This window comes from Panthera onca, chromosome A2 (genome assembly GCF_046562875.1).
Source record: "Panthera onca isolate mPanOnc1 chromosome A2, mPanOnc1 haplotype 2, whole genome shotgun sequence".
Lineage (NCBI taxonomy): Eukaryota > Metazoa > Chordata > Mammalia > Carnivora > Felidae > Panthera > Panthera onca.
The window spans coordinates 157,909,550-157,921,722 of record NC_138340.1 but is presented as its reverse complement, the minus strand read 5'-3'; the positions used below and the strand labels follow the sequence as shown (position 1 = coordinate 157,921,722).

At 38.3% G+C, this 12,173-nt stretch overlaps 1 protein-coding gene across 13 annotated transcripts in view; it reads left to right on the top strand.

The window, feature by feature from the left end:
* The window catches only part of TPK1 (thiamin pyrophosphokinase 1), a 350,382-nt gene that overhangs the window by 134,533 nt on the left and 203,676 nt on the right, over positions 1-12,173 (top strand). For 8 of the 13 annotated variants that reach the window (XM_078438252.2, XM_078438261.2, XM_078438271.2 and 5 more), the window contains exon 4: positions 9,233-9,302. The exons of the other annotated variants lie outside the window; for them this stretch is intronic. In XM_078438252.2, coding sequence (XP_078294378.1) covers positions 9,233-9,302 — 70 coding nt within the window. The remainder of the gene's footprint in view (positions 1-9,232; positions 9,303-12,173) is intronic. 13 annotated transcript variants of the gene reach the window in all.

The window sequence follows — 12,173 nt, the reverse complement described above, 5'->3', positions numbered from 1 at the left end:
TTTCTAATTATTTTGAATAAAGGCCCAATTACTGAAGTTAACCTATTATTGCTACTTAGGTTTCATGATGATTGTTTAAGAGTTTAGTTTGCGAGAAACTCTCACTAAATAAATAGTGTTGGAATATTTTTATAAAGATGTCAGAGGTACTGGCAACAGTACAGACATGATCTGTAGGTGCTTTTCTTTATCTACACAAAAGGGCAAATATATCACTTGTGTAACAAACATCTGATTTTGACCTCACTTGTGATATATGCGCCAATGAATCTCTTATTTGAAATATGTCTTGTATATAAGCTATGAGGTCTGTTCGCAGTGATTCATAAAAAAAGGAGAGGTGAAGAAATTCTGGTACCAAAGAAATTGGCAAAGGATGAAAATTGGTTCCAAATCTCTCTGCCTTTTATTATGTTATGTATTTGCATCAACAAAGTGATTTTTATTTAAAGGCTTTTATTTTCGCTACGTGGTGCAGCGTTGTTCTCAACGTTGTTCTCCCTTTCTGTCTCAACTCTTCTTAATACTTGTAGGCATTTTGTTATTTTTACTCCTTCACACGGATCTGCCACATCTCCTCATTTCGTCACTGCCATCTTACTAGTCTTTGTATATTAGGAAGTGAACAGAGCTAATAGAAGTGGTCACTTTTCATGTCACCATCCGTGGTGACATCTGTGCAGTGGTTGTTCTTATCTGACCTGGGAGATGTGAACTACCCAGCAGTTCCCCAGAAGACCATCAAAAGGACCTAACTTCAACTTCTGTGACTAGTGGAAATGATTTAGTCATAGGGACTCAGATGAGTATGAAGCACATATGCGGTGTGGGGTCATGATTAGAGGATTACCCAGAATATCACAAATACCCAATATGTGTAGAGAACATACGAGCGATCTTACTGAAGGTTCAGAATGCTAAAACAGAGGTTAAGATGGTAGGTAGATTTGCATCTGGGATAGACAAGAAGGCAGTCGATTGAGTTTGGACATAAGTTGCTTTGTTAGTTCGCCTGACTTCAGTAGCTAGGTAGAATGTAGTTTCTGGGTAATAGTCTTGCTTGTATTTTTATTTGTTGATAGTCTCGCTTTTAATTTGGAAGTTGAGAGAATGGCGGCGAACAATCTGCTTTACCGCTGGATGTCGTGGGGTTGTGGGCAGCCTGCGGAAACGTAAGTGGTCCTCTGGTTAAGGCACTGGGTCTCGACTGGGAGTAATTTTGCCCTGGAGGGGACATTTGGCATCATCAACTTGGGGGTGCTATTGGCAGTTAGTGTGTAGAGGCCAAGGATGCTGGTAAACATTCTACAATGTGCTAAGCGACCCCCTCGCAACAGAAGTTCGGAATGTGAATACTGCCAGTGCCGAGCAAGTGTTGTGCTGTGTTACAACACCACCAACAAAGCTCTGTTGTATGTTTTTTCACTCGCCATAGATAAAGCATGCGTATTTTCTACCTTGACCCTAAAGAATGGCCAACCTTTAGTAAAGATGTGACGATTGAGGATGGACTCCTCCTTGTTTTTAACAAGACACATTTGTACAAACATGCCTATGCTAGCTTCACGTATATAAGACCATCTTTTTCTGTGCTGCTTCATGCTTTGCGTTTTTTACACATTATGAGGGTACTTCAGGATAAGCAGACAGTTTGATATTTGGCTGTTTTTAAGATTTTTTTTAGTAATGAAGTATTTGGTATCACTCAGTGTTAAAGGGGTACCTGATTTTAGACTTTATAAATTGCATCAAGGATAACCAAATGTCATCCTTTAGCTCCATGCTGTATAACTAGGTGGGGGGAGGGGGGGATAGAAGGTGGCAGAGAGAAAGGATTATAGAATTTATACTGCAACGCTTACCTATTGGTAATAAAAATCGTAATTATGTGGCATGAACCCAGATCATTAGGACTAGTACAGCACTGTGCCTATAGATGCTCAATATAAGTACTTGGTTTTTATTTGAAATAAGGAAAATTCTGTACTACTGCCTTGACTAAAATTTAAAGAGTATGCCACTTACTGTTTGTAGGATATTACAAATAATATGAGCCTTCTTAATTGTACATAAATATACTATAAAACCTTTTTTCTAAAACTGAGTTATCTAAACAGCAAATAATTACGCATTTCAGTATGTCTGTGAGCAAAGTAAATTGTTGCTGTCTCTCTCAGAGCATATATTTCTGTGACATCCTCTGAATGAAGGTGTTTCCACATGAAATCATGTCTTGATAGGAAAAGCATGCTTATCTGTCTCTGTTAATCATGTGCATGAACTAACTGCTTTGCATCATAATCAAGGCTGTGCTGGTGATAGTCTGCCTATTTTTACTATATACTCTCTAAAGAAATATGCCTCTCCTCTTAAGGGCTTGGTCCGTCACAGATTGGACACCTGAAAAGTAGTCTTCTCCAACTGATAGGAGGAAGATTCAGTGTCTTTGAAACAGAAATTAAGATTTGTATTAGTTAGGGCTCTTCCTGTTTCAAGTGAACTTGGCCTGAGCCCGAAAAGGGCGTTTAGAGTTCATGTAATTGAAAAGGCTAGTGCCTGGCCCTTGCTATGGCTGTGGGACCCAAACAGTGCTCTTGGCCTAGCTTTCCTTTACTATGCTGACTTCATTCTCTGTGTTGTTTTGATAGATCATAGACCCAGCCTTCTCAAGGTCGGGTTGGGTCAGAGTCTCTCTGGTTGCAGGGCAGTAGGAAAGGGAATGTGGCAAGTCTTTTTCAGTGTCATTATTTTTGAATGGATTGAAGGAGATTGGCATAGATTGGGCCCTATGTCATATCTGGATTTGGGTATAGATTTAATGTCCCATATGACTGAAAGTACAAAAACCAATCTTTTTCCTAATCCTGTTCTCTTTTGCAGAAGTACCACTGTAAGCAGTATCTTGTGCTTTAAGTTGTATAATGTAAAAATCATTAACTATCATTTTATATGTAGATGATTGTATCTTAATATGTGTTTTTCCTTTTATCAGAGATCATCAATATATTCAACACCCCCACATATGAAAGATCTCCAAGGAAGTTCCTTTAACTCTCTTTTAAATAACAGAAATATCTTAAACAGATATTCTGTTTTTTTTTTTTTTATGAAGTGTTTAAGAAATGCCAAAAGTGGATAACACCTAAAAGAGCTTAAAGGTAATAGTTCACTAAAGAAAAGCTTCCGTGAATTCTTATACAGAATCTGTTTCTTACTAGGCTTCATTATATGGTTGAGTTTTTAATACCGGCAGAGAATAACTGTAGGTGAAATAAATGTTTTTAAGCAAGAGATATTTCTGGAAGAATTAAATCATTCAGAGCTTCTTGGCTGATTTAAGTACGATGTGTAAATAATTGCTAAGTATAGTCTCTCATGATAAAAGTTGGTTAAAAACACTTATTTTCAATGCAAAATGGATTAAAGAGTTAAATGTAAAACCCCAAACTGTAAAACTTACAGAAGAAAACATAAGGAAAAACGTCACGGCATTGGCTTTGCAATGATTTCATGGATATGATGCTTAAGAGCACAGGCAACAAAAGCAAAATGAGATAATTGGGATTACATCAAACCAGAAAGCTTTTGTGCGGAGACAACAACAGGGTGAAAACGCAGCCTACAGAATGGGAGAAAATAATTTGCAAGCTATGTATCTTGCAAAGAACCAAAACCCCCAAAATAACACCACCACCGTCTGATAGATGCACAGAACAAATAGGTGGCCGCCAGAGGTGGTGGGAGTGAGATGGGAGAAATGGGTGACCGGGGTCCCCCCGAAATAAGAAATTTTTTAAAAGGAAGAAAATCTTGCAATGGGTGAAAACCTGGATGAGCCTGAAGGACATTAAGCGAAGTGAAAAAAGCCAGCCACAGAAGGAAAAGTACTGACCGGACCCCTTGTGTGAGGCAGCTAAAATAGTCAAGCATGTAGCCGAGAATAGAACGGTGGTTGCGGGGGGCTGAGGGAAGGAACAAATGAAGAGTTGTTATTCCAGGGATCTGAGGTTTCAGTTATGCAACACCATCAAGTTCTAGAGATGTTACACGACACTGCACCTCTAGTTAATGAGACTGTGTTGCTTACCTAAGCTTTTAAGAGGGTAGATCTCCTGTGAAGCGTTCTTACCACAATAAAAACAAATCAAACAACACTCTTCTCTGTAGTGCCTGATAGTGAACCTTCTGCTGGCATCAGTGTAGTTGTGAATGTGCTCACGGTGGTTCTCAGTGATTTTCATTTCCTTATTAATGTGTATTAGTGGACTGTTGCTGAGTCTCACCCAGAAGGGACATACTTTTTCTGCCGTAGCTGGATGAACTCATGGATGGCTGTGTCAGGCAGGGAAAGAATCCTGGCTTAAACCAGTAGTATTGACGGATTAGATTGGTTTCACGTACGCAAAGGCTAATTGAATCCTTGGGGTACTAGGAGTTAGGACCTGTGCTGGGAAGAAACAGGATTTCGGTAATTAGAGTTACTTAGCTCTCTAGGGATACAGTAAGACTTCCAAAGAAGATTCGGACCTTCTCTTTCCTCTAGATCAACTGTAGGCATCTGCAATTCAATCCTGACAAAGTCTGACCAAATATTTGATTCCTTCTAACAATGGGGTTAGATCTGGAATTGTTACATTACTTTATGTGTATTTCCCCTTTTAGTTCCTACTGCTGATTTTTTAAAATTAAAGTTACACTATGATTCAAATTCTTTTGTGCAGATATTTTTAACAGCACAGTGTTTAACGTAAAGAGTGAAAAAACAAGTCTTCTCCATGATGCCATACCCATTCCTCACTAATAATCATGTTAAAGGGTTTGGGTCTGTGGAATACAGAGGTGGTCTTGGGTTTGGATTAACGCACTAGTAACACATGATAGGCTTTTCTCAGCACTAAGTGTTCTTAGCTTTAAGGAAGGGTACAAGACAGATCCTAGAATTTGTTTGATAACAGAAGTAGTGAAGGTCTAGTCATGTCCTAGGAATGACTTTGAAATGTTCTGGTCACTCCATGTATGGGATGCAGGTGGCCACAAAAGCCATCAGTTCCCCCGGGGGTTTTATCCTCTGCTGGTTGTTAGGAGTTTCCTCAGGGGTGTATGTTAGCATCTTATCTGCAGTGCATCTTATCAACTGAGTACTGATTACTTGATAAACATTCTTGGTAAGGTAACTTTTGCCTGACTCTTTGTTTTCTTGGATTTGTTATACCTTTATACGTTCTCTGAGTCGCTATTGCAAGGAAGATTTAACCAAGGGTTATTTAAAGTTTTAAATAACAATGTATCTGATAAGAGCACACAAATACATATAAGAGCTACCTTTTTTTTATGGTTCTCTACTATGGTTATGATGTATCTTACCACTATTCGACTGATGACCAGTTAAGTTTGCTGGTAGTTTTTCATGATTACACATCGTATCACAATGAATATCCCTGTGTATATGCCTTTGTGAATTTACGCAGGTGTTTTTATAGGCTACGTAGAATTTCTGGATCAAAGGGATGCACATTTAAATTTTGATTACTCTCCCAAACTGTCCTTCAGAGTTGTAGTGTCCTCAACAGAATGTGAGAGAATGCTTCCCTCTGCTGCTTCCTTCTAGTTCCACGTTGTCTCCCCTGAAAATTCTGTGAATTGGGCAAAATATATATTGTAATTTTTATTTTACATTGGAATCAGCAGGCTTGGGATTAGCTTGAAGTTAGAGGGCTAATAAGGGACGGATCTAGATTAGAGTTGAAACCTTTGATAGTCTGCTTTTCTTTGACTTCAGCTGAAACTGCAAAATTCTTCTTTGGTTTTATTTTATTTTTCCATTTTAATACTTAGAACAAATTTAATAGCCTCCTTTTGAGAAAGTCACATTATTTCTGTCCAACTTTATTCAACAGAAATCAATGAAATAGCCAATTAACCTCTGCTTTTGAATAGAGCTCTTCATTTTCTGACAGTAACATTAACTCACATTATGCCATTTACACGTTTAATATACTTACTGGTAGTACCAATATATAAAGATAATGTAATGATTTTACTGTACTGTAGTCTTTAGTTGTATATTAACCCAATGCATAGTAAATAATTGCCCAATCATTGAAGTTACAATATTTCACAAATGTACACAACTTCAGCTGTATATGCCAATGAAAATTTCACATTAAGAGATAAGTCATGGACTAACCTGTATTTGTTCTGGTTTGGAACAGCTTAAATGATGGAGTGAACAGGTTTTTGAAGCTGATTCATTATGACTTATAAAAAACTATGTAAGAGTACCTTCTACTTCTGGGTCTTTTAGTTTGTTACTTTCATTAACAGGTATATTTGTAACTTTTTTCCACATCCTCTCAGTGAATTTATGCCAACATTCTTTATGCTTGAAATATTTTGTTTTTCAAATGCAACTTTATGTACATATGTGGAAAGTATTTCAAACCAGCCAAAACATTTTATTACTAAAATTTTAAAAAGGTAGAATACATCTTTTTTTGGTCAAACTTTATTAAAAACAAAACGGTTTTAGGGCCAGGTGGGAACTTGTTTTTCCTTTCAGGTGGATTATACCCCCGCTTGCAACTTAAAGGTAATGAGAGAAAAGTCTATAGAATTTCTCAGGGTGATTTTAGCTCCCTTTGCCATTTAAAACAGGAATAGGGGCGCCTGGGTGGCTCAGTGGGTCAAGCGTCGGACTTTGGCTTAGGTCATGATCTCACGGTCTGTGAGTTTGAGCCCCATGGCAGGCTCTGTGCTGACATCTCAGAGCCTGGAGCCTGCTTTGGATTCTGTGTCTCCCTTTCTTTCTGCTCCTCCCCCTCTCTTGCTCTGTCTGTCTCTCTCTCAAAAAAAAAAAAAAAAATAATAATAAAAATAAAAACGTTAAAAAAATTAAAAAAAATTTTTTTTAACATTTATTTATTTTTGAGACAGAGAGAGAGCATGAACAGGGGAGAGTCAGAGAAAGAGGGAGACACAGAATCTGAAACAGGCTCCAGGCTCTGAGCTGTCAGCACAGAGCCTGACGTGGGGCTCGAACCCACGGACCGCGAGAACATGACCTGAGCCGAAGTCGGACGCTTAACCGACTGAGCCACCCAGGCACCCCAACGTTAAAAAAATTTTAAACAGGAATAGATATGGACACATTTGCTTCCTATGATCTAAATATTTCTCTTTTCATAAACTGCTCTAAAAATGTCAATGTGAATTTAGGCATAAGAAGTAACAGAAATTAGAGAAAGTTTTGGGATTGTGAAAGTAACACTAATCTTCCCTGAACTAAATTTATTGATAAGCAGTTGTTCGGAGTTGTTCAGTGAAACTTCCTTCTCCCTTCCTTGTCTTCCCATTACATTTTGTTGCCTTTATTATAGTTCCCTGAGAATCTATAATGCATCCTGTACATTTGCTTCAGTCTCTCTTTCTTCTGCCAAATTGTGAGCCTGGGGTATTAAGTGTGTTGGTTACTCACCTTATTATTCTGTTTGTGGCCTGGAACATAACAAGTATGAATGTTGAATTCAACCGATCCTTGACAAATACTATGCTGTGAAGTTGACAATTCACTCTATTTGCTAATCCTTAGCCACTGCGAAACTATTTCTTAGATTTCCTTATTAGTTGGGTGAATCACTTTTTATATAAAAAGATTTAATATATGTTAATTTTGTATAAAGATAATTGTTTTATGTACTCAGAGGGTAATTACTGATAGTTTACCATCTGTCTCTATTTTAATCAGTCTCTTCTGTCTTCCTATTCAGTTGTTGTATGCTGTGTTTTATATATGAGACCCAGTGTAGTTTTTGATGGTTTTGAACTTTGGGGTTTCAATATTTAGAAAATGTGCAGAATATTCTTTGATCTTCTTGAAGTTATGTTTGTGGCTTATTTGAATTTGGGTGTCCTTCCTCCTAAGGAAATATATATTGTCAATAATTGGTAAAATGAGAAGGGAAGGGGATTTTGTAAGTGCCAGAAAATGATGCAGTAGCTCCAAAGAGTAGTGTTTCTTCTGAAGGTGCTGGTGCCTAGGGTCTTTGCTGATCTTTGTGGCCCTAGTGACTTTGGTTTTAACAGCTGTGTGGGGACAGAGACAAGCTTTGGTTTGTTCAAGATGAGGAATTGGAATCTGGGACATATCTGCATTCACTGTCCTTGCCCAGGATAAAAAATAAAATTTGATCTGAAACCTTTTGGTAAAGAATATCTATCTATCAATTTATAAATTTTTTTAAAGTTTATTTATTTTTTTGAGAGACAGCATGAACAGGGGAGGGGCAAAGAGAGAGGGAGTCACAGAGTCCAAAGCAGGCTCCAGGCTCTGAGCTGTCAGCACAGAGCCCGACACAGGGCTCGAACCCACGAACTGTGAGATCATAACCTGAGCCGAAGTCAGACGCTTAACCGACTGAGCCACCAAGGCACCCCAAGAATATTTAAAAAAGAAGAAAAGAAGGAACTGATGATAAGATACTGAACATTTCTGGGAAAATTGGAAATGAGAGCAGTAATGACAACAAGAAAATAGTAGTTCGTGGGCTAAGAGAATTTCAAGGAACAACTGCTCAGTAGCTCCAAATCCTAGAGTGAAAGCAAGACGTAAAAGTCCCAGTTGGAGAGACAGCCAGTCTTACTCGAAAGTGTTGGTATTTCCCGAATTTTACTTTTGTGCCATCTCATAATTTTTACTGTGTGCACACATTACCTAGATTGTTACTTAATATTTTAAAACAGGCTTATGACATTATGTTTATGATTTTATTTTTAAAAGAAAATGGTTATATCACAACAACATATGGAAACCCATTCCTGCCATCAATAGAACACATCTGTAAAATTAATCGAGGAAGGGAACGAAGTGACAACTATGTCCTGTTGTCTCCTGTTGAGCATGAATCCTATCTTCTCTTGTAAAGAAGGAAAATAAGCTTTGAGAGAGACTGAAGACGCCCAATACACTCCTCCCCTTTGATTTTATAGGAGGAATTAAGAAAGATGCAAAAAAGAAACACTGTCTTAGGCGATTCTGTCTAACTTGACCGTGTGCTGTGCAGGATCCCTTGCGGTATGTCGTACAGAGGTCACGGGCTGAATGTGACACGTCCAAAGCGGGAAGGAAGCATTGACATTGTGCATGTCTGAGTGCCTACTTTGTGATGTTTATCATTTATGCGGTGCTGCTCTAAGCTTCTTATATTGAAATGCTCTTTGTTTTTTCTATTTGAAGCTCTTTTAAGAGCCTGTGCTGATGGAGGTGCTAACCGCCTATACGATACCACGGAAGGAGAGAGGGAAAGGTATGCTTTCTTCCAGTCAGTGTCAAAAATACCACTAATCCTATTCTTGGGTTGGTTTTCTTCTCTCCTTGGTAAATGATGACTATTAATTTTACTTCGAAGGGAACGGAAAACCACCTCAGTGAGAGACCTGCTCTGCCATGTTAATATTATTTCTTTGTTTTGAATGTATCTCTTAGAATAACTAGGCCAACCATGTTATTTATTTATGTGCTTATTTATGTATTCATTTATGCTTAAAGTTTATTTTTGAGAGAGAGCGTGCACATGCGTGAGTGGAACAGGGGGGAGAGGGGCAGAGAGAAGGAGGCAGAGGGTCTGAAATAGGCTCTGTGAGGAGAGCAGACAGCCTGATGTGCGGCTGGGACTCACAAACCCTGGGATCATGACCTGAGCTGAAGTCGGACGCTAAACCGACTGAGCCACCCAGGTGCCCTGGCCAATCGTATTATTTAACAATCCCTCACTCTGCTGCTTGAAAAGTCTCATTAAGTAGCATTATCAAATATTTGTATCTAGGGGGACTTTGAACATTGACTAAAATAAAACCAGTAACGATTATTTGAGTTGTTACTCAGTTTAAATGAAAGAAAACTGGCCTTGTAAACAAATGATACATTCTGTTGTAGAAGCAAGACTTTTGTATTAGTGTTAAGTAAAGCTAAATATAATTTAACTTCGTTACTTCTGAGTTATGCACCCACATATTTTAGGAGATAAGTTACTTATTTCTTTTTTTTAATGTTTATTTTTATTTCTATTTTATTTTTATATTTTTAACGTTTATTTGTTACTGAGAGACAGACACAGAGCACGAGCAGGGGAGGGGCCAAGAGATGGAGAGACACAGAATCAGAAGCAAGCGTCAGGCTCTGAGCTGTCAGCACAGAGCCCGACATGCGGCTCTGACTCACAGACCGCGAAATCATGACCTGTGCTGAAGTCAGATGCTCAACCGACTGAGCCACCCAGGCACCCCAATAACTTACTTCTTAATGATTTGGTATCTGTACTGTCTGATTTCCCAGATCTTTGCATGATGAGCTATTTTTAGACAAGGGAATACGTTTGATGAAAGCAAATTTAAATCCAGCTCATTGCCAACATGTTTATGGTTCAACCTCCTGGCAAACATAAGAATTTATAGTCCAGATATGAGTAGACTAGCTGTGAAATTTAGTTCCGCTTCTATCATATGTGTTATTAAATGTACTGAAATGTTTATAGTTTGAGAAATCACCTCCTTGCTGCAAAAAATAAAATAAAAATATTATGATTCAACAAATCGCAGGTGTGAATTAAATATATGTAGTTTGAAATGAGGTAAAATACATCTTTATGGCATCAGAATTTTTAACTTCAGCCTTCCATTGGAGCTGCTTTTTGAAAGCAGCCCGTTGCTTACAGGAGGAAAGCATGTTTTCTTTGAGACGGGCCATACTAATGTCTCGGGCCTGGATGAATTATCAAGAACTATGGCACTAGAGACAGCCTAGGAAACAATTTAAATTCTTAACACTTTATGGTTCTTTATTTTTTAACTTTATGGATTCCTCTGACCATATTCCCTAAGACCTGACATGGACAGTGTATGAAAAATACTCTAAAAAGTGCCTGGGCCAGTTGGTTCAGGGAAGAGCATGATACCCAGGAGGCCAAGATTAGGACCTGGAGATTGCATTTCATGCCCGTAGCCGGCTTGCTGGCGAGGGATCTGGTACTGAGTGCTGTTTCCCTGCGGGTAGGTGTAGCTCATGAACATAATTACATGAACCAGAGCTGTGAACAGATAGTAACACAGTGCTTCCCAACTCTGCTCTGACCGTCAGAACCATCTAGAATGCTTGTGAAAAAAGTACAGATTTCCCTGCTGATTGCTTTTATTAGAGAGAACATTAGAACACCCTAATAAGAGAGAGAAATGTGAACTTTCATTCACATTTAAAAGCAAAACAGGTGACCAGGGTGGTGGAGTGAGTATCATCATTTTTGCCCAGATTTCAAAATAATCATTTCTAATATTCTTAACACATTTATCAGTAATCTTATGAAAGACTTCCAAAAAGATTTACATGATTTTATCTAAGAACCATTTGCTCGTATATGAAGATGCTCAATAATAAGATGTACTTTCTGTTCCTTTTCTCATTATAATAATGTGTTTGCAATGATTCATACTCAGATACTTAGGGACAAGGCTGGCCTGGGTAGAGTGTCTAATAGGGAGCTGAGTAAACTAACTGCCCCATGTGGGAATTGAATCCTTAAGAGTAAATCTCATTAAATACAAACCATAACCAGTTATGCTAATTGGATATAGGTGACTAAACGTGATTCCTATTTTTTCTCACATTTTTGTCAGAAAAGCAGAAAAACAGAATTAGAAAGGAGAAAACACAGGTTTTGAAAAGCCGAGTATGGTTTGTTTGTATTTGTTTATTTAATGCCGCATCTACAATGTAATACCTTATAATTATGCAATAAAACATGAATGTGTAGAGAATCTTCTCCAGCTGAGGACAAAATGAGCTGTTCACACATTTGAAATGGAAGGAAGGGAGACTGATGTAGATACCAAGAGAGGAGCAAGGGGAGGAAGAGATCCTGAGGAAGGACAGAGCTGAGGCGAACATCCGCAGTGACCCTATGTCTGATCCTTACCAAATGCATTCAGCTGTCTACACCATCTTCATAAATGTTTGTCGGGCTTTGTTTCAACTCTGAGAGGGGCCACTCCGTATTTATCAGGGTTGACTTTTCATAAAGAAGTCCGAAGTGTTTTTTATTGCTATGAAAATAATACATGATGATTTGAGCATATGTTAGGAGGTTGAGAGAAACAAAAAGGAGGCAAAAAAAAAAAAAGATCTG